Consider the following 23603-nt stretch of genomic DNA (forward strand, 5'->3'; position numbering starts at 1 on the left):
AGCAGTCAGGAAACAGGAGCAGTAGGAACCAAAGATCAGGGTGTCCATGGGCATCTGCCTCCCATAACATTCACAATGAATTAAAGCAAATAGCCTCTGCTTTACCCCATTTAGCTAGCTCACTTACAATTCACACCTATCCCATACAGCCATTTCCGTTTTCATTTCTTCCTCTTGATTCACTGAAAAACCCTCACTCACTCTTTCCATAAACTGAAGAGCCTGTCTTCTGTTGAAGTTACGAGTCAGGTGTTAGCTTAGGCAGTGATTAAAACAGCTCTTCAAAAGGTCAGCTTTGAATCTCTCTGCCAAGTTCACCCACCTCTCTGGGCAACTCCTTATACCTCTTCCCTTCCATTCATAACACATTTGCAGTTGAAAATAATTAAAACTTATATGCTACTTCGTATCTTGAAAGCATATTAACTGTAATCTTGTTCTTGGATGTTGGGAAATGTTTTGAGGCTGTACTTGGAGAAGAAGGACCTGTTTAAACCACCTTTCACACAGATTATTGCAGCTCTGCAAATACGATCTCTAGCTCTCTATCTAGTCCTGTGTACCATCTAACCACCTCTCGAAACAGCCCAGTGGATCTGACGAATTGAATTCAATATAATTGTTGTCATCTATTGGTGGGGACACAGAAGGAACATAGCATATTTTACACACAAATTAAAGGGTCCTCATTCTCCCTCATTCCCAAGCCAGGGCAGTCTTTTTAAGCTTGGACAAGTAGTCTCACCACATTAAAGATTAAAGCTGGGTTCGCCGCATACTGCACAGCTTAGCTTGCCCCAGTTCTGTCTGGGCTTCTACATGTGCAGCGTCACCAAGGAAGAAGCTCTGCTATGCATCAATAAATGCAAAGTAACCCTTTTGATAGGTAATATTTCAGGGAATTTGATCTTGAAGCCTCTCACATAGAGAAATACAGTTAGGGGCGAACATATTTTGCCTGTGAGTGTTTTTATTTTCTTGTTCCTTTTGAAGTAGAAGAGGAAATGTGGGAACCATTTCTAAATTACCCATGCACCAGAGTGACGGAAGAAACCCAGAAACAGATAAAGACCAACAGCTGGAACATATTGTGGTACAAGGAAGCAATTAGCTTATGGCATAAAAGAATGAAATCACATATAGAAATTATTTGTGTCTCCTAGTGTTACCTTGGCAACGAGGAAACTTTGGGGCAAATGAAGCCCATGGTCTCAGGCCAGCACTGGTGTGGTACAGAGATGTGCCACCCTAGAGGGAAGAGTCACAGCTGTTCCTTAATGGTCTCAGCTGAGACCTTGCAGACATGTGGGAAGAGACAAGAGGGAAGAAGGGGTCAGCCACTTCCCATTTCTCGGAGCTTTCCCAGCACTGCTCTAAGTTCCTGGAAGAGTTTGCTTCACCCTGCTGCAGGGATGCCTCGTCGCAGCTTTGGTCCACGTCCCCCTGGGTTCCTGCGTCATAAGCTGAAGGCAGCCTCTCAACTGCCCTCCTACTCTCGGTCAGCCTCAACTTTGGGCACGAAAGGCCATCCTCACAGGATTGCTTAAAGGTTGCATCATCAAGTAATAAAACAGTGAAAATACCTCAGGGTGGGAGAGGAATTTGAGATAAACGTTCTCACCAGACATTGCAAAAGAAACCATAGCCTCATCAAAATGAATGAGCTAACTCCCATTGCCCTCAGTGCGGCCAGGGCTTTGGTCTTTACATGTGAGATGCCATGCTGCCATAGTGATAAGCTCAGGATAGCATTATCTGCATGAGGTCAGACAGCTGGATTGATGGATGCAATCAAATTTCCTGCCCTGGTTACAGTTTTACCATCCAAAGCCTCGATTTAATCAGTGATCATACTCATGGTGGGATTTGTTTCAGGAGGGACCCCATTTACCACTCCCAGTTTCAGAGAGCTGGTTAATCCTTTCATGGGGCAGGGTTTGCATATCATGCCTCATAAACTCCCCATGTGAGGACTGAAGAAGAAAGGACAGGATTTTTCATAAGTGCCCCATGAGCGTGTCTTCATGGCAGTCACAGAGATACCCAACCAGGTGGCTTCACCCCATTAATTTCTCATGGGTGGAGACCAAGGTCCAAAAATACACAGTGGCCAGATCTATGTATGCTATGCCCCCTCTCCCTCCCTAGAAAGGCCTGGGAAGAGAAACACCCGAGCTCTCTCTGCATAAGCCATCTACACGTGACTTTTTTGCCACATTCATCTAGGTCTACATTTGCCAGCTCCACATTTCCCAGCTCCAAACTGGTGAGCCTGCATCACCATGTGCTTCATGAGCCTATCAGCCCGGAGGATCTCCACGCAGTGTCCCACAGTGTGGAGCAGACGTGCCGGCTCTGGTCCCACTGAGGTTACAGAAAAATTCACTGCATAAAAAGGGTCACAGCACCATTCATGCTTTTGGGAACCCCTTGCTAGCCCTGTGTGGTGCAGGATCAGTTTAAAATAACTTCACTTGAACGCGCCATGGAAATCCCCTGCCAGTCACCCTCCTCACGTGTTTTTTGTTCTGAGAATCAACAGGCCTTAAAGAGCGGTCTCAGAAGAGGCCACATCTGTACAGAGTTTGCTTTCATCCCCACAAGGGTTCCCAAACAATGCCAGTGCCAGCCGGAGGTTTGCTGAATGGTATGAGAACCAAAGGCTTTCTTTGCTTTCTGTTCATCCATTAAAACCTTGTGAGTCAAAATTAAGAGGACAGGAGTGGGAGCTTTTGGAGGCTGTGGTTTCTCACAAATGCCTAAAGCTAAGTACTAATGAGAAAGTTAAAAAAAAAGAGTCTGCAACCCATCACCACAGCAATGCCACAATTAGAGACAAATCCAGTGTGCACTGCTTTACATTTATGATGCAGACAAACTAATTTAGCTAATGAGGGCTGTCTACAAAATGCATATGAAATAGTATTCTGTCCTCAAGGTCCAGTATCAGAGATTCTTGCTACTGAAGTCCAAAAGTGCACACACAGCCTGGACACCTGCTACTCTCTCAGCATAGAATTAGCTGAGCCACCTCTGCAGGGGAAGCTTTGAACATTTTCTTCATTGTCCCACCCACAACTGATGGGTGAAAACCCATCAGCTGAGAAGCCCGCAAGGATAAGTGTATACAAAGCTATCTTTGATTTCAGAATTTAAGAAACAAAACAAATAAAAAATTAAAAGCCCAGTTGGCTTCTCTCACTTGAGACTAAGTTTTATCTTACTGGTTTTGAGTAGTCCTAAACAGACTGAGGTATGTTTTAGCTTCTTTGAGACAGCAAACATTTTTTCTTTGTCAGTGAAAGATTTTTTTTCCTTTTTGTTTAAAAGGAGCTCACACTCCCCTGAAGTTTGGTCTATATATATTTTTTGATAGCAACTGTTTGTGCAGCCAAAAAGCTCAGCAGAGAAGTTCAGCTGCTGCATTTCTGAGATGCTGACACTACCTCCATGAGAAATAAAGCCAGGACCACTCTAAATGACTTCAGCAACAAGTTTTGGAATGTAATTTAATGGCATGAAGTCTGATCAGAAGAAAAGAAGTATCATTTTAATAAGGAAACAAGTACCCATCTTTCCAGACTAGTTTCAGACTTCGCATGTGAGTACAATGCTCGTGCAATGATGGAAGGAAGTGCATTCGGTGACAACAGATAGCCTAGGTGAGTGGTGTCTCTGCTCCTCTTGCCTCACCCCCTCTGCCTGGCACTGTCTCCAGACCAAGTGCCAGGCATGAGCTCCCCTGGTGAGCCCAATGCCCTTCTTTTGGGCACATGCCAATTTACCTCCATGCAGGTTTCTACCCACATTCCAAAATCCTACCTGGATCTCATGACAGCCTCAGTAACGTGCCTGGGAAAGAAACTAATACCTTACTGTATTGGGTGTGGACCAGCTCACTCACATTTGTCTCATTTATCCCAGAGAAGTAGAGATATTGCCTCACAGATGAAATCAGCTTAGGTCTCCACCTCTTTTTCCAGTAAAGGGCGAACCCTTTCTCTCTAGACAAAACAGAAGGAGTAGGCTCACAGAGACCACAGCATCCTTTGCTGCTCCAGCCTTGCCCAACCTAAAGAAGAGGGTCTATGTGTTACTCCAAAAGGAATTTCTCTGCTTCCTGCTGCTTGCCATTCCTGGCCACTGCAGCCTGCGGTACATCAACTGTGTGCTCAGCAGGGGAAAAATGCCGCTGACCGAGGTGGTGGCTGCGAGATGAAAAAGGCTGATCCACACAGTGGTTTCTTCTGTCTTCCTCTGAATGCATTCACTTCAGGAGCCCCTTTCTCATTACAGCTGGGAAAGATGTAAACAGAAGCCAGGCCCAGCTGAAAATAACCCTGCCTATGTCCTGTGTGGAGCCTGCTCGACTGACCTACTGGTTTCGACTCCTAATGGCAAACTAGGATATCCCTCAGCACTGAGGTCACAGTCAAAGTTTGCATATAGGATAGTTGCACAGGACATCCACTGGAAATATTTATTCCACTTTGTTGGAAGCTCTAATGGCTTTAGCAAACAGGTGGAGCAGGATTGTATCTTATCTCATGGAATAAGCCACAAGAGGGAGACAAATACCTATGTGGTGCCATTGTGGGCTCATGCCCCTAAAGCCTAGGTAGGAAAAGGTTTTCTCAGCTCTTGAGAGGTTTCAAGGTTTCAGATTATTTCCCTATCCCAAAGTCAAAATCTCAAAAAGCCTCAAGAATTAAATATGTCAGAAAAACTTCCCTTTTACAGTTTGGAAGCATTTCATTTCTCCTTCAGATTAAAAAAAAAAAAAAGTGAATTAGTGCTTATTCACAGAATCATTGAAACATGACACTTTCAGCTTTGAAAATATGAAGTTTGCACTTTGGGACCTCGTTTTCTTCCCCAAGCAACAGTTGGATTGGTAGATATGGTGAAATACCGCCCTTCCTACAGTTTTTGGCTTCCACCAAAAACATGTAATTTGAAATTTCCTTAAAAATCTCAAGAGACACAGAGCTAATTCAATCAGAGGATACAATGGCTGCCTTTCATGTCCTCAGTGTCTCTGACATGAGGCAAAAATTAGTCTGGATAAACACAGAAGATTTTTATCTGGAGAAAGAAACTTGAAACTGTGAAGCACATGAACGAGGATGTAGGATGAACAAGGGTCATGCTTGGCCCCCACCTGCTCTAGGTGCCTACAAAGGATGCCACAACTTCAGAGTTCAGAAGAGCTAATGATAATGATGTTCAACTCCATGTACAGCCCATGGAGGAGGTAGGTTTGTGGAACAGGGCTTTAGAGACACTTACTCCCCACATTTATGTCCCAGAGCACAAAAAGCAGGGGATGTGTATCTCACTGCCAGGCCATATTAGACAAGTATTTGAATTCCTACATGAGCCTAAAGGCTCAAAAATGCTGAAAATAAGATCTGGCTGTAAAAATAGGACAAACCAGGCCCATAGCATAAACCCTTCTCATGTGAGGTAATACCTGACTTTCCAGGTCAGTGGACAAAAGAAATGTGGTGTAAGTAGCTGTGGCTGTAGGTGAAAAATGCATCCACTATGAATTCAGTCTGAAAAAAGGTAGTCAGTAGAAATTATCATATGGGAGTGATATGACATATGGCCACATGTGATAGACCATTTGTCTGTACAAATGAAATAAAACACTAATGTAAAAGTGCACAAAAGTAGGGCATAATGTAAGATAAAAACTACTCTCCTGCTCAACCCTGTGAGACAGACTGAGGCTACCTTAACAGTAGCAAACCATGTAGTGCCAGGCCCATTTCCTGGCAACTCTAGCATGGTCCAACCCCAGCGTGCCATCAGGCTCTTAGCCTCCAAAGTATCCTGTGGGGTACGGCTGCAGACTTATGCTGGTTTCCATGTTGTTCTTGGGAAATGTTTGGGAGAAGGCTGTTTGGCTTGAGCCAGAATATTCCAGAGATCAGTCTAAAAATTTAACAGTAAAAGCAACTCAGGGCCATTGTCCCTGCCATGGCATTGCTCTGTTTACTAATACAGAAGTAGCCTGAGATGCCAGCTGCAGGATGACGCTTCCCATGTTCCTTGTTCTTCTTTATGTCTGAAGTTCCTTATGCTCTGGAGCATTAATCAAGATTACCAGCTATGCTTTTTAAAAAGTATAAAAATAAAACAGGGATGTTTCCCCTTTTTAAGCCCAGCTGTGACTGCCTGGTTCTCTGTGCTGCTATTTCTATAGCTCTGAGTGCTGAAGAATGGCAAGAAGGAAGGAGGTGGTGCTCCATTGTCCAACAGCTTTCAGGAGCCCAGAGGGTATTTCAGATGTTCCAGTGGACCATGCTATCCCATTCCCTGTACCAGGCAGTGTCCATGGCTCATTGCTTGTGGTCCTCTTCCTGCCAGTGTCTGACATGGCAATGTCAGCCAAGACCACACGGGGTCATTGGCACAGCTACACAGTATGAGACTTACAATAAAACATCAAAGCTATTTGTGTGTCAGGCGGAGTATTTCTCGATTAACATACTAATATGGCCAGGGTCCGCTTCTCATTTTATACTGACATAACTGCACCACTCTCAAACGTGCTATAGAAGGTTGTGAAATCATGATCAAGCTCTTGGAGTCGTGTGTGATTCTCCTGAGCTTTGCAGTCAGGGCATGTGATTTCACTTTGTGTAAAAGCTGGGGTGACAAGGGTATTCCCTTTGCCCTTTGGAGACAGGAAAGAACCTGCAGCAGACTGCATGGTGAGGTTAGAGACCAGCAGTAGTAGGGGAAGGATCAGCTTCAGTGAGACCTAACTACTCCTGCCGTGCCTGTTACGGAAGGTTGTTTTCCACTGTGAAGTTCAGGGAAGTTTTGTTCTTTCCAAAGAAACCCCATGCTGTTCATTTTGAAGTCAGTGAGAATTCAGTTTGCCCCCAAAAAAGGGACAGTCTAACCTTCCGAGTGAAGAGAGAGCCCTGTCAGCCAGCATCTCATGAACCTTACGGGTTCTTTGAAGAGAAATAACTTTGAAGATTCCAGCATAACTTCATAAAGCATTTTTTTTATCCCTCTGTCTCCTTACTGTATCTTCTCTCACAGCTTACATGCTACATTTTTTCCAAAGGTAACCCATCAAAAGAAAATTCCTAGAGAGTTCACCACCCTGTCAACAACTGGTATTCACCATCTCTCCCTCTGCAATGTGTTTACATGGGGAATTTTCTAATTAGAGAAAAACACAGCAAAAGGTACCCAATTCAGGTTGGGGGGAGGGGGGAGGGGAGAGGAAACTCAAGAATTTCTTCTTCTCTTCCACTGCGTCCTGCAAAAAATATTTAAACATTTTTTTAACATCAGGAGTTGGGGGAATCTATTCACTCTCCTAGCAAGCAAGAAAAGACAAGAGGATTCCCTAAAGGAACACTGCAAAATACTGGCTTAGCAAACACCATGCTTTAAGAAACCAAACTTTTCTGTGTACTCATAATAACTTGTTAAAAACTTGCCTGTATTTGACGATGTGGTGATAGGGATTTATTGACCAGAACTGCTAGATGTGTGTGTGAATACAAGCACACACATGCGCATACACACACACGTACTATATTATTTTTTTGCTAAGCATCTGCTTGTCTGGATATGTTCATATAATTCTCACACTTGAAGCTCCAAGGGAATGAGAATAATATCAAATGCCCACACTCTTATCCTCCAAATGCTGAGGGGGACCACTGGGAACCCAAAAGCATCCTGTCTCAAATAATGGAGGTTATGTAACATTAGAGGTGGAATTAATAACAAAAAGTTCTCTTTTGTGCTTAACCCTTTCCACTTGCTTCTGTGACAAGTTATAACTGCAGCAAGTGTTAGGAGCTCTGAAACATTGGTTTGTGGTTTGTTTACTCCAGGATGTGGGGATTAAGTAATGTTGCTGTTGGGTTTTCTTTTTTTTGTGTGTGTGTGTGTGTTTTGCTTTTTAAAAGCAATGATAGAACCAAAGGATAATTTTTTTTTCCCACTCTGAAGGATCCTCACAACCTAAGGTACTGCTGACTTCAGTTAGCAGCACAAATTAATTTGTGCTGTCTGTCCATCTAGTTAATTGCTATATTCATTCCTATCTGAAGCTGCCATCTAAAGCATCTTAAATCTAACCCTTCGCTTTGCACTCATTCCTGGTCCTCCCATTGCTCTCACAGTTATCCAGGCTTGCAGTAGTGAGGTCCGCTTCAAATTATTGAATATTTTTTCTCCCCCTAAACCTTGTAATCAGCCACCTCATTCTTGCTTCTTCTTTATGCCACCTCCAAAACTTGCTTGCTTGCTAAAACTTTGGCCTCTGCCCTCACAGTGCTTTGCATCAAGTGTGTTAGTTTAGTCCCATTTGATTTTACAAGCCTCCATTACGGACTACTAAAACTACTGTAGACTAAATCATCCATCTCGTCCACAGCACCAATTTCATCACCTCAGATCAGTAAAGCTCTGTAAAACTTAACCCATCCTAAAATGATATGCTGTCTCCTCTTTTGCTAGAAGGAGCACTGTTGTATTCCAGCTGCCATCGCATCTATCACCATACCGCTTCAGGTCCTACCTTGTACAATGCTGTCTTGATCCAGCTGTTGTTGAACTCCTGTCACAAGTATCTCATCACTTTTCTTATTATAACCCCAATCTCCCCCTTCCTCTGGAGACCCTTGAGGATACATACGCCGCCTCAGGATTTCAGATGGCTTGGAAGTATAGGTCCTCTTTCCCCAGCTAACGACTTTTTCTTCATTGTGTTATAATTATAATAGAGTAATGAATACACACGTGTGCATTTTAAAGGAATCTGTATCACGTGTCTGTAATAGAGTACAGATGTTAATGCTGGAAACTCATATTGTTTACATGTTCTCCCATCATTGCTTGTTGTTTCTTACACTATTTCCAATCTGGTAAACAGCAGAGGGGAAGGACTTGTCTGTCATAGCCTTTGGCCACCACAAACTTCCATGGGGTCACAGTATTCATCCACTAAGTGAGCTGTGCTGCATGCAGTTGGTGATTATGTCAACTCATGAGTGAGTAAGTGAATAATAGGGAGCACTGCTGCTTCTTCTCCATATTTCACTATACAGCCCTGACTTTACCATGCCTGGCAAGGCTGGCCTACAACCAGCGCTGATCTTCAGCTCAGATTTTCAGTTAGATAGTTCCATAAACACAATGACATCATGTCACGACATCATTACTTTCCTGTAGGTTTGAATCAGCTTGCTTGCTTTTACACTAAATCGTACATATTCACTGCTCCTCCAACTGAATTGGAAGGAACACCAGGGAAGTGCCACACACATAACTTTCAGTATTTAGCTCTCAAGTGCATGAACAACATTCTCATAATCCATTAGGGACCCACCCAAACAGATTTTGTCACCGTACAAGTAAAGGCAGCTAAATAAACATAAAGGTCAGTTTTAGAGTATAAAAGCTTGAAAAGTTCACAATATTACTCCTGGGGGAAGGGTGAAGCAAAAATTGCAGTGCCTTGTGCTATGGGGGCTTCTGGCCTGAAAACTCTAGACACTATGGTAATACAACACTGGTGCCAAAACACCAAAGTTTTAATGTCTTCATCTCCCATCTCCCCAGATTCTTCCTAATATTATCCAGAGCATCTCCCTTAGAAGGAAAGGCTGAAAGACTTGGGTCTGTTCAGCCTGGAGAAGAGAAGACTGAGGGGGGATCTCGTCAATACTTATAAATATCTAAAGGGTGGGTGTCAGGACAATGGGACTAGACTCTTTTCAATAGTGCCCAATGACAGGACAAGGGGCAATGGGCACAAGTTGGAACACAGGAAGTTCCACCTCAATATGAGAAAAAAATCCTTTACTGTGAGGGTGACAGAGCAGTGGCACAGGCTGCCCAGGGAACTTGTGGAGTCTTCTTCTGTGGAGACATTCAAAACCTGCCTGGATGCAGTCCTGTGCCCCCTGCTCTAAGTGTCCCTGCTCAAGCAGGGAGTTTGGACAAGATGATCTCTAGAGGTCCCTTCCAACCCCTGCCATTCTGTGATTCTGTGATTATCCATAATGTCATTGCATCCTGGACTATTCATTTTAGCATTGACTGCAAAGGCTTTGCAAAAGAAAGAATAATGCTGGAAAATGGAAGTGCATCGTATGAAATGAGATGGAGAATGTGAACTAATGCACAAAACTCAATGTGGCAGAAGGAAATCAAAAGAGACATTCTGCATTGTTTATGGACTACAGAACAGTACACAAAATCACAGGCCTAAGATCATCATCTCTCTTGAGGGCCTCAGGGAAAAAAAAAAGAGTGGAAATTGTTGTTTTATGGGATAGATCATGTTTCATCTAAGATTCCTCCCTTCAGATCAATTTAGATCCAACTCCGTTCTACTGCTCCACCACCAGTAAATAAAGAAAATATTTATATATTTGCAAGAAGTATTGAAAATCTCATTATTTGTTGGACAGGAGGGGAAAGAGGAAAGGGGAAAGTGTCATAGTTAACAGCCATGTGTTTTCAAATAGAGGCTAATGTATGCATACCGGCACTCACTTTTACACACCAGTGTCAAAATACTGATTAACTGCAAAGTGATCTTTGCAGTGATACTAGACACAGAGCAGAGCCCTTAAAATGAGGGGCTAAAATTATATACTTTGGGCCACCAGTGTTGTAAGTTGGAAATAACTTCATGACTCTCCCTTCACTCCAACCAAAGATGGCTTTGCTGAGATCTTAATTCAGGATTCAAACTCCTGCTTGGCTCTAAACAAGCATCTTCATGCACCAAGACCTAGACACATACGTAAACCTTGCCATCTTAAGGCTTTTGTGTGACAACATCTGGGAATACATTTATAGGATTTTAATTCAAAGGGTTGAGTTATGCATATGAACTAACACCCTGCATCCGATCACTGAGCTAGCTGCAGTGCTACAGTCCCAGCAGACATCATCTATACCAGCCCTGCCACCAGTTTGTGCACATTTTAAAAGCATCAAAGTGTTTTTTCTCATTTTTCCAAGAAAAAAGAGCTTTTACAAAACATAAACAAATGCATAGAAAGACACAGACATATTTCTTTGCATGATTTCAGTAAAAACATGCTTTTCTTATTAAAATCTGGTGCTATCCTTTGATTATAAGCATCTTCTTTCCCAGGTAATCTATGACTATGTGTAAATAATCATCTTGGGGTTTCGCCCTTGTGGCAGCTGTGGCCATCCTCAGAACTTCTCACCATGTATGTGTGTGAATTGCCTCATAGTGGCACGTATAATACATTCTCCCTTCCTTCAGCTTCCCTATTCATCTGGGTGCTTGCCAAGTATGCTGGCTGGCCACCTTATTAGCAACATAGGGTCCCAACAAGACTCTGGTGGGAGCTGGCAATATCTCCCTTGACGGCGGTGGAGTTCAGCCCGCTTCCACCACTTCAGCAAGGGCTTCCTAGCTCCATTATTGGTTGGTTGTGGACTCTGGTTGCTGTAGTCCTGTGAACTATTGAGAGCTTTCAATTCCACTCAACTTCAGCACAGACTAAGGGCACTCCACTGTCAGTAGATAAACCCATTATAAAATGCAGCTAAGTGTATGTGCTGATCTCTCTCACTGGTTTCTCCATAAGACAGGTTCGCATACATGGAAATTTGGTGTGGTTTCAGTGGCAGAAGGCAGACTCCTGGCAAACCATGTGCCATTTCTCTGCAGCTTTTCCATCATGGTTGCCACACAAGCAAAGTCTGGATCTGTTTCACCCCAAGCCCCAGGCACTGTGGCTAGCCCAAGTGGCTTGTGAATCTAGCATGCTCTGGCACCAGCTGGTGACCTGTACACATGATGAGGCCAAGAAAGCTGAACTCACAGTTCCAAGAAGTTAAGAGAAAGGGGAGATTTGAGCACAGTGTTGTCATTGCTGGTGGTTTCTTCCAGGCTAACAGTAAACTTGGGTTGTTTATTAGATCCCAAACTTTCTTTGCATGTACACAGGAAAACAGATGCTTCCCACTCCCGGGCCCCATGCTCGAGCCAGGCTCCCTCAGCAAAACCCGCAGGTAGGGTACACAAACAGGGCAGCAGAGGCATCGCTTCCTGCCTCTGGCTGCTCTGAGCTGGTGATATAACATTATCTGTCCCACACACTTCTCTGGCCTCCTTGCCAGGGTATTAGGCCAGCTCGCAGCGTGCAGCTTGGTTTTCCTGTGCAGTAGGAACAGCTGCCACCTCTGCTCACAAACAGGGAACAGAGGCCGGGGCTTGCAAGCGCTTTGGCTCAAACAGTGTGCATGGGGCATGGATGACAGAGCTGGGAAGCAAGCCAGGTCTCCCAGAGCCTGAGCAGGTGGGTGCCCTAACTACTAGGTTACTTTTCATATTCCAGCATTAAAGGCCAGACATGGTACATCCGTAGCCCTATCTTCAGTAAGCCTCAGGTGCAGTCCTCCATTTGATTCATTTATGCCAGCAGCAAATTAAGTTTCAGGCTCTTACAACAAATTAGAGAGGCGAAGGGGAAATAGAGCACAAAGTCATGTGTCTGGACATACGCTTAACTCTGGGGCTTCAGGATGGCCACCTATTACAATCTCTTGCTTCCTCTTCTGAAACAGCAGGGGCTGGTCCCTGCCTGTGCAAGGACTGTGATTTATTGCAGCTGTGTGCCCTTCTGTGGCCCAAAGAGGATCCTTCAGCTTTCTGTCTGAAGAAGGTCCTCGCAAGTGACACAGGTTGTTTGAGAAAATGATACCCTCACTGTTCCCCTCTCCTGTGACATTTCTTTACATAAGCAGATGAATAGCAAAAGATATCAGTGTTCATTACTAATTTTGTTATTTATAGTGAGCTGCCACAGATGGAGACTGCAGCACCATTCTATCTTTAGGGCGTAGCGCCTGCCTGTCCGTCCAGACAATTGGTAATTAGCACAAGAACAATTTGTTTATCTATCCTCAAACTTAAATAAATAGGAGTGCCATTTATCTGTCAGAATTCAACTCCATCCCATTGCCAAATCTCCAGGTTAACAGCTTAGTGAATAGAGCTCATTGCTTCAGTCATTTGGGTAAAGATAAAAGTGTCTTTTAAAAGAATTCCTGTTAAAGAAAATTAAATATGCAATAAAAAATAACAGGTTATGTACTGAATGGATAACGTGTAGATCACAAGAATCAGGAGCACAGGACAAGATGAAGATCAGCAGAGGCGTAGAAATGGACCAACTAGTATGTAGTGGAGGAGTGGTATATATATCCTGGTTACTCCGGGCACGTGCACTTCCGACCAGTCCAGCCACCCAGCTCTCAGCTGATCACTCCAAGTGAATCCTTGCATGAGCACAAAACTGGGGAATAGAAGGCAGAGAGGATACTTGCAGTTCTCCACATAAAATCCCACATGTGCATTAAGATGCGCTTGCATGTCTTGGTGGCAGGACCCTGCCCAATGTAAACACCACACAAGCCAGGGAGAAGACATGACACAATTTTTTCTATTTTTATTGTGACTCCCAACTCTTCTTTGTTGTCTTTTATTCCCTATACCCACTCCTGAAGTTAGAGAAGAGAGGAAGAGGCTTTATGAATAGATAGACTTTGTAAGTAGTACCCAAGGGCTGGCCCCTGATCCCTCTCTCCTTGCTTCCTTGCTGATGGGAAGGGAATGTGAGCTGCTGAGGGAGTGCTCACACTCCTTAAAGGCCAAAGCAATCTGTGTGGAACAAAACTAACCATCCTTGCCTTTCTCACAATTCAGATGTTTTCAGCATCTTGAAAGTGTTCACTTACTCAAGCTTGCAGGGACAGCTTTTTTTACATGCATATGAGTGTACACACATCCATACGTACAGGGTGGGAAAAGCAACAAGAAAAAAATAGGGGTTTAGAGGTTATTGCTCTCAGGCAGCACAAGTCAGTCTGATCTGAGGAACTCTACCTGGCCTCCATTTCCGATCATATGGGTCCCAATGAAGACCTGTTTGCTTATTGTTCTACCACCTGGGCAATCTTTATTTGACCTTTTTATCATCCCGTCAGCATCCAGGAAGGGGATAAAAGCTATTAAATAAAAGTAAACTCTTTAAAACTCCATGGCTGGAAAGAAATACTAAGGAGGAGCTCTGTCTTTTGTCTTTCAGCTCACAACTCCAAATTTCCCTGTAGTGGTCAAGCTGGGACATGCACATGCTGGAATGGGGAAGGTAAGTAAAAGAAAAAAATATGGGTAGTGCAGGAAACAGATATATATGTGGCACAGCATTCCTGTGATTGTACACATTGTGTGGTCAGCCAGCGAAGGGGTTAAACCTCCCCACAGCCTATCTGGGTTGCACTGACTGTTCCTGTGGGAGAAAAGGCCTTTTTCCACTGTCACGCACTCGGAGACAGGCAGTGGTATTGGGTTGGAGTCTGTCTGGGATGTGGGAAGGGGGGCTGTGAAGAGTGGGGGAAAAGCTGGCTAGGCTGAAATCATTAGGCTTGCCTTTTATATATTTTCTGCTCTCCTGAAAGTTGGTAATGTTGTTTATTCAAGCACCTGTAATGTGCAGCTACACCCCATAGCTCTCACAATGAGGAGCAGCGGTACTGGTCTTTTTGAGCGCATTATGACGACCTTATTCAATAAAATGGGAGCCCTTCAGTTATTTTTTTCCTCCTTGCAAGGAAGAACAAGACCTTACAAAGCAGAGTGGCTGGTTGCCTGCCAAGGAATCCTGAAAAACAGTTCACTCCCCAGAAGGACCTGTTTGTTTTTCCCAGGCTCTCTGGGATCTTTATTCCCCCAGTGAATTAGCAGCCCCTGTTTCTTGGGGTGACTGGGCTCCCCTTTCAGTGAGGCATCGCCAGCACATTCCTGCTGTAATTTAGCCTCCTTTTTCTTGCATATAACTTTTTAAAAAGCATCCCCTATCTGTCTAAAACTTGATTTGTTCAGAAGTACGTAATTCTGATATATCACCTCCAAATCCAAATGGGTGGCACACGAACTTCATAACTGATACCCCTGTCACACTGCTTCCCTAGAACAGACAGACCTTCTCTCAGCCTCACACTTTGCCTGAAAATTATATATAGGTACACCAAACTTAAACTTGGTACAGCTTGTTTGCTTGTGCTCTGGAAACAGAAGTCCTTTCTGGCTCCCTGGATTGCACATGGAAGCTCTCATAATCTTTCTTGCTTTGGTCGCAATGTTCCCCTGTCTGGATGGTAGGTGCCAGAGAGGAAGTGGGCTCAGATCCCTGGGCCAGCGGTGGAGTTGGCATTCAGCATCAAAGAACAAACATTTAAATAAGCAGGAAATGTTTGTTAAAATATTGGTGCTGTGTATGTTGAACAGGCAGAGGTGTCATCGAATTAGAGTACATGCAGACAGCCTAGAGGTGCTTGTAGCACGAGCCACTGAACATGTCCCTAGGAAGGATTTCATTAGCAAAATCCAACCGGGACAAACCAGGAGAAAGAAACCTCTCCCTGAGGAAAGGTTTTGAGTTCCTTGAGACCCTGCAACCCTGGACCTCTCTGACTGCTCTGCAATTTCATCTGCAATGCAGGGAGGGCTTCATGTGCCTCTTTTGTGCACAAAGGACCCTCAGTGGCTACAGAAATGAGGGCAGAATCAGAGAAAAGTAGTCCAGCCTTAACAGTGTTTCCAGACAAAACTCTCAGCAGAATATTGAGCTGTTGTTTTCTGCACCAGACATCAGATCTTCTTCCACCTCTCACTTTTCCTCCCATTTTATTCTTTAATGATGTTGATTTTTGCTGTCACAAGTTATAGGGGAAGAGGGTTTCTGTTCAAACTCCAAGCACAATTGTACGCACAATTGTACAAGGGGGTTACGTAGGAAGTCGTTCCAGATGAAGATAGGCTGACAGCCAGCATCTTAGAAGAAAGAGTTGGTCTGAAGCCAAGTTTACTTTAGTTCATTATGAAATTAGGGACTACTAGCAAAGACTGGATGTGGATTTGGGCACAGAGTTTCAACACTGCTCTGTTCAGTAGATGGGGAAGGTACAGGAAGGAAGGGTTGTTGACCTTATGGTTTTAGTTTGGGCCCTTCTCCAGCCACAAGCAGCCTGAAGGAAAGCTGAGACTGATTAAATTAGTCTTCTTGAAGTCCCACCACATTTCATTTCATAGAGCAAAAAGAGAAGAGAGAAAGTGAAAATAAAATAAAGAACAAGTCCGTTGGTTTAAAAGACAAGTAACAGGAATTTGTTTCATGTTGTTTTTAAGACAATAGGGTTCAAGCCCAGGTGGGGCTGGCAGAAAGACCCCACAGAAAATGTTAGGAGAAATACAGATAATCAGAACTATGGCCATACTAGGAAAGTAACACCTATAGTTAAAAAAAGTCAAACCTCCAGTTAAGTAGTTCAGAAAAGGAAAGTGTCCAGGAGACATAATGGTGGTTTTAACCATTGTAATGTAAAAGTAATAATCAGTGATGATAAAGAGATTACAGGATTTCTTTGCATTGGTCTTCAGAAGTAGAGATGATGGCAGGAAATAGCAGGTCTTTAGCTGTAAAATATATGTAATATGAAAAGAGAGAGGTTTGCTTTTGGTTTAGTTGAGTGTAAGAAAGTAAATGTTAACAAAGCACATGCATTGGGTCACGTTTTATACAAAAGCAGTGACTGAAGAAACAAAGCATAAAATAACCAACCTATTAGCCAAAGTACACATGTGAGTATTAAAAATAGTACCTACTGCAACAAACGATAGTGCCAAGATAGTGAGCCATGCACTTGTACCTGTAATGGGTGCTTCAAAGGATGTGAGCATTCAGATTACAATCTCACCACCAGCAGAAATTGTCAAGGAAGTACTTACATTTTTCTTGTTATTAATGACACAATCACATATAATGGGAGGCACCAAAACTTAGAAGAATCAGCAAAGATGGGATGTCCGGACACTGTTATTCTTTATTTGTACTGAGGCAGTGGCCAGGAGCCAGAAAAACTCCAGACACAGAAAAGGCCTCTTCCCCAAAGAGCTCCACCATTGACTTACAGGGAGATTTGTGTCATTTCACAGTTCTTCAGTTTCTCTGTGTTACAGACCAGAAGGATTATAGTGTTTACCTGATACTTATTGCTAATTCATGTTCATAAGACTTTTGGCACTATAAGAAGTGCTATGTTTATTATTTTGCAATAATGGCTAGAAAAAGCATCATTATAATACTCAGACTTTAATTTTCACATATTCTTTGTATTCACATTTTCCCAAAAGAAAAATAACTCTGTTAGGGCTTGTAAGAAACAGGCTCTATTGACTGTCTTTAGCTTGGAAGAGGAACAGTTAAGTTAGTATTCAAGGTTAGAAAAAATGGGGTGGCAGTATATGATTAGTGATAGAAGCGCTCTTGCCAAGTGATGCATGCATGTAAGGTGCAGCTGGAGATGAAGAAAATAAATTCTCAGTAAAATGCATCTTTTTAAATTTCAATTGAGAAACCCAGAAACAATGGCCTCTATTGACTTGATCAGAAACAGCGGGAATAGCCTTCACCCAGAGAGACAAAGGGGCCCCAGGCAATCTTCTCAACTAAAAACATGGCATTTGCCCTTCAGCCCCTCCCATGACCATCATTATCCCACTTCCAAAATTTGGAAACTCTCTGTATCTCACTGGCACTGGAAGATCATAACAAGTGCTCTGTGTGCTGCTGGTCCAATACAGTATTGACATAAATACAATATCTGTAAAAATATTGCTCAGACAACGGTTTACAATGGAGACAGCAGAGAAGGACCTTTCTCATGTTTTAAGTTGGCCAGGCTCATGGCGTGAACAGAACTCAAGGATTCTTCCAGGGAAACCGTAGATGGACACTGAGAGGAGATGTCCTTCCCTGCGCAGAACTGAACTATTATTTGCCCAGCAGTTCTTACAGGTCAAGGCATTTTTAAGCATTGTGCAGTTTGAGCCTACCTACACCAGATGTGGCTGGGGGGTCCCCATTGGATAGGGTGAGCACTACAGTGAGAAAGGAATAACACTTCTTCCTGGCTCCGGATCCGATAATGCCAGAGCCCATGGAAAATAATAAAGCTCTGTGTGCTAATATCTGCCATTTGTGTGCTAACATGACCCTAAAGTGCCCTAGGAACAGAGCCCAGCACTGCAAATTCACTCAAAGAGCCTCTTCACCTCTTCCTGATCAGATCATGAGAAGGAAACAACTGCCAGATCTGCAAAGAGAGGAAAACCAGTATCTGTTCATGTGACTCTATATATATTCATATGAATTTAATAAATATATATTTATTTTGCTACTCTCACTTTATTTTTAGACCTCTCTAATTAGGCCAGTTTAAGAGTCACCTCCTGTCCCCTTCTGCCCCATAATTATGAAAACACCTTCCCAGTACAAATCCTGGCTCAGATGAATTTATTACATTGTAGAAGAAAAACCTGTTGTTCATAATAATGTGGTCAGAGTTATTTTCTCTCTTACTGGATGGGAAAGACTTCTCTTTTTTTTTTTCCCCTCTCTGGTATAAATATAGCACAAACTAAACAGAACCACTCTGTAATGTAAAAATACTGCAAGCTTTTTATCAGGAAGGACAGCTCGTCACCTTGTCTCTCTCGGGACTGGAAATAGAATATTCCAAAAGTGAGAGCTTTGAAAATCCGGTGTGCTAAAAAGGAAAGAAAGGGGAAAGGGCTGCCTCAGTTTGTCAAGGAACAAATATTTTCTTTTACAGAGGACAAATAATGACTTGACATGTTACATTCACAACAGAGCAGCCCAATCACTGCATTCCCACTGACTCATGAGCAAGGAGGTACCACCCATCTTGAAAATAGCAAAAGCATCCCCTTTTCCTGCACATCAGTCTGGAACCTTTTGCTGGACACAGAAAACAGTGACTGATGCAGACATCGGGGACCAAAGCTGCCAAGACCTGGGGCTGAGAGCAGCTCTTTATTAGAAAGTTAGTAGGGGTTATAAGGCTTAATGCATTAAAGGCAGCATAACATCTGGAGAACTTCAATGTGAGGATAACAAGGAAATGCAGAGTTTGTTTTGTCTTTATTATTTTGAGGTGGGTCAAAGTTAGGCCTAAACTGAATGTGTGTTTGTTGGGCCGGGTATTTTCTGAGAAGGGCAGTATAATTTGGGGTAGAGGGAAGGAGAGACTCAGGAAACCCTCTGTGCAGAGCCATTCCTGAAGACCTACTGCCCCAAAACAGCAAAGTCACTACAGAAAGGCTAAGCGCAGATCAAGATGGATGAAAAATCACAAGCTTTGTATGGCCACGCCAGTTCCTCTGGAGGAAAACACTCAGACATTTTCACAAACCTACCAAGACTCAGTTAAACACCACGTTGCCAAGCCCAGCCCTGGCTCAGGCTTTAGCACTTACCTTCCAGCTGAACCTGCCTCTAACCCCAATTTGGATACAGAAACTGCTTCTGCAAGCCATCTCCAAAGTAGTGTGGGTTTAACCTGTGAGGCAGAGTTAACTCTGGAAGAAGACACTGAGAAAGGCAAGGCTAGGGCAGCCCTAGTAGACTACTATAATTATACCTCTTGGGCTGACTGACCATTTTTTCATGTGGCCACATAACTAATGAAAGCAAAAGGGGACTGTGAGGCAATATCTTGCAGTGCTTAGGCTAAAGATGAGAGAGGAGTGCTGTAGCCTTGAGATGCTGGTGTCAGGAACATCTTGAGTATACAAGAGGCAGTAGACTCAGGAACTACGAGACAGAGGAAGCAGAAATTTCTGCTCAGATCCCTCACTGCAGGAACCTGTGCTCACACAGGTCTCAGGGGTGGCTCAGACTGCCTGGGAAACATCCACAGTGGGTTTTTAACAATGCCAGGACCCACTCTGCAAAATCCTGTCTTGCAGGAAGCCCTCAAAAGAAGGTCCACAGCAGGGATGGGGCAGAAATTTTTGTTCCTGATCTGTCCCTCAGACCACTCTCCAGCCGAGGGCAGCAAGATCAGTGCCTCTTGGGCAGGCTGAGCATGGAAACAGACACCAGCTGCAGGTCACATAGTATCAGCCTCTGAGATGCCACCACTTAGCAAAGGGATGGTCACATCTGTGTGAGCATGTCCCCAGCGGTCCAGCCAGACTCCTCTCTTGACTGCAGCAACAGGGAGCATGCTAGGGCATGGCCAGTGCCTGAATTAAAGAGAGCCGGAAGGGAAGCAGGGACTGTCATGGGGAGCTTTCTTTCTCAGAAAAGGCATTTGTCAACACAGTGGACCAAACTCTTCACAACAGGTCACTAAAATGCTACAGCAAACAGCAGCTGATGGCTCCAGAATGAGTCTATTGCTGCTCAAACAGCCAGCACAGCTAAGCAAACAGGCCGCCAGGGCAGGGGCTGTGTTTGCACTCACTGTTTGCACTCCTCTATGCAGCTAATGGGATATTGCATTTATCCTAAGAAGGTTGAAAAAAAAATAAAGAAAGAGAAAAATGGCTTCCTGTTGATCTCTTTCCAACTTCTTTTCTCAGTTTCATGCATTGGCCAACCTGCCATTTCAGAAGACAGATCTATCCCTTATTAGGTAAATTGGTAACTGTTTGCTCTAGAATGATTTTTAATAGTCCCTTCTTAAATAATGCCCTCTGGCGTCACACTACATCCACCCTGGCTTAGGTTATCTCTAGGGGTTTTTCTCCTGTTAGGAGAATGGATATTTTATTGACATGTAAAAGGGTTACATGGCAGTAGGAAATGAATTATACAAAATTTAAAAGTATAAAGCTAATAAAATGGTGGACTTGATAGATAAGGTAGGAAAATAAATCTAATTTGACTGTAACTCGAGTGCTTCCTGCTTATGAAGTAATAACCATACGCTGGACTAAACCAGCGTTAACCCAGGACACGGCTGTTATTTTGTCAAATTTGGCCAGCTCTAACGATTAACAAACAGTGGCTCAGATTTCAGCTTTGGTGTGGTGATTATTTTGATGCCTGGTGGGAAATACGGTTGTGATCTCCTAAAAGGGGACCTCTGTGAGGTGCTTTATCTGAAAAGTCCATGTGAAGAGCTCTGGCACAAGCCAAGGAAGATGGCAGAGCTGTTTCCTGAGGACTGTGCAGTGGTGTAGCACTGTGGGAATCATCATCTTTGTTTTTCATTTCTTACTTTGTGTCCTTATTGAGTCCCCCCCTCTTTAACTGTTTACCCAGCCAAAAATCCTCAGGCCCATTGGAGAAAACACCTTCAAGTGCTTTCCCTCTCTCCCCATAGGGAGGGGTGAAGGAAAGGAGGAAGAAATGGACCCTTCCTTTCCATAGCATGCTGTATTTTTGAGGAAAAATCCCATTTAACAAGGTGAGCATACAGCTCCTTTCTAGCAATAACAATATGGTCTAGTTCCAATCCGGAGAAGGAAGCAGCATGCCTTCTTCTGCCTCTGGGACAAACGTTCCTGGGCTGGGAATGCAAACATTTCAGCCAGGGTCCAAAGACATCTGTTGCACAAGCGCAGCAGCACTTTGTTTCAAATCCCATAAATGTCCCTGTTCCAAGTAGGTCATTATATAATGGCTTTTTTCTTTTCCAACTGCCAAAAGGGTCCAGGAGAACATGTCATAACACTGTGCGTCGCCTGCCCATGCGCTCCCTCCTGCCATCATCTCATCTGGGTGGGACTCTCTCACTTAAGGTCATTCAGCCCAGTGTTGCTCTTATCAGTGCAACAAAAACACCCGGCCCCTACACAGAAACACCCCCCGGATTTTGCAAGCTGTGCTCAGGCTAGGGGCTCCCCCCTTCATGTGTGGTGCTCCCCTCTTCCGCTCCCCCTGCTGCCTCCAGGGCTTTCCTACCACCTCACCGTGCCCTTCCATGCCAGGGGCAGCCAGCACCACACACAACCCCACTCAGACATAGAGTGGAACAACACAGCCCAGAGCAAGGCTGCTCCTCCTGGATGACATGCTGTGGTTGCCTTTACATTTCCCCTTTGTGTTTGCTATTCCAATTTTTTCCTACCCTCCCACCCCGCAGACAACTGTTGTCTTCCTCTGCTCCATTTCTCAGTAGTATCTGAATAGCAAGAGCACTACCCTCACCATAGCAAAAAGGAGGAGAACTAGCGGTATTTGGCATTCAGCAAGAGGAGAAGCAAAGACCAGGCCTTTTTTCTTCTTCTTCAGGTGTCTAGAAATGATCATGGGTCAAACTAGTTGCACTTTTCACCTTCCCCATAACCTCTCCAGTTCTCAAGATCTTTTCTGCAGCAGGATGTGGCTGTATCTTTGGCTTCTGTTACAGCTGGCGCTTATAGAAATTTGTCTAAACAGCATAAAACAGGTTAGAAACAAGCTTGTCTTCTGTCCTCTAGTGAAGATGGCTCCTGCCCTCTCATGGCTGAAGGCAGATATGTAAAGCCACTTATTTGTTCTTTGCGAAGAAACACCAAATACCATTGCATGTATTTCCTTCAGCTGGCTCCACATAGTCTGGCATCACCCTCTTTTAACACACACACTGACACAACTGGAAAACTCTTCTGGTGCAGAGACCAACTGGTTGTCACGAGCAAGTAGACACTTAGCAAAGCAGGGCTGCAATCCCGAACTGTGGTCTCGAAGCATTACCAAAGTACAAAGTGTAGGTAATATGTAAAAAAATCACTCGCTCACCCTTGTCACACAATGTTGGTCTTTTTTTCCACCAATTAACGCAACCTGCCTACATCCATCCCACTCAAAGTAACAAGAATTGCACAGGTTTCTCTGATGCACTAAGTAGGTTTTTGCCAACAGACTAAAGGCCGGGGTTGATAGTATAAATGAGGTGAAGTTTTCTGCTGTGTTCTTGCTCCCTGCTTGTTCAGTTTTCCTCTCCAAAACCAAGTAGCTTTTGCAGAGATTCGATGGTATGATTAGAGCTTCTGCTGTTTTGGTTCTTCTTTCTTCTTTTTTTCTTTTTTAAATAAGATACAGAGCATGTCTCATAACCAAATAGAAATCTGTGAAAAGCCAGCTTCTCAGAAAATCTTCAGGCCATAGGCCACTGCCCTCTCATTTCCAAGTGTAACTCAAGTTTAACACCCAACCATTTGTCCCACACGTGCGCCCATGGCATCACACTCACACAAATCTCCCCAAGAATCACAGGCTCCCCCAAAGACACCCTTTTCCTTCAGAGCTTGCTTCCAGCCAGACCTGCACCACTCCTCAAAGAAAGTCTGCAGGGGGCATGGAGGCGGGGGTGTGTGTGTGTGGATAATGTGAAATGCCAGAGAACTGAAGCCTAGAGGTGGCAAACAACCAGCTCTCTTGTTGATTTCCTGGCATTAGTTTCTATTTCCTGACCACCCAAAATACTCTGTTTTCATCCATCCCAACATGGGAAATAGCAGTTCCAATGTCTGAATGCAGTAATGCCCCTTAAGAGGTCAAATATTTTTCTGAAGCATCATAAAAGCAAAGAACGTTAGCAAGAGCCATCTGGGCAGAGGTCTAGCCGTCTCCTTCGTGCCAGGATTACCAGGGCTTGTGCATGAGGAGAGAGAAAGGGGTCGATTTGCTCTGGGCTGGGTTGGTCTGTGGAACTTCTGTCTTTAAATCACACAATCTCTGCTCTGTCCTCAGCTTCATCTGTGTGGTTTT

The 23603-nt window shown here is 43.9% G+C and overlaps 1 protein-coding gene across 2 annotated transcripts in view; it reads left to right on the forward strand.

The window, feature by feature from the left end:
• Positions 1–23603, forward strand: part of SYN3 (synapsin III) — a 196806-nt gene that overhangs the window by 150276 nt on the left and 22927 nt on the right. For both annotated transcript variants that reach the window (XM_064455745.1, XM_064455750.1), the window contains exon 7: positions 14124–14186. In XM_064455745.1, coding sequence (XP_064311815.1) covers positions 14124–14186 — 63 coding nt within the window. The remainder of the gene's footprint in view (positions 1–14123; positions 14187–23603) is intronic.

The sequence above is a fragment of the Phalacrocorax carbo genome, chromosome 1 (genome assembly GCF_963921805.1).
Source record: "Phalacrocorax carbo chromosome 1, bPhaCar2.1, whole genome shotgun sequence".
Classification (NCBI taxonomy): Eukaryota; Metazoa; Chordata; class Aves; order Suliformes; family Phalacrocoracidae; genus Phalacrocorax; species Phalacrocorax carbo.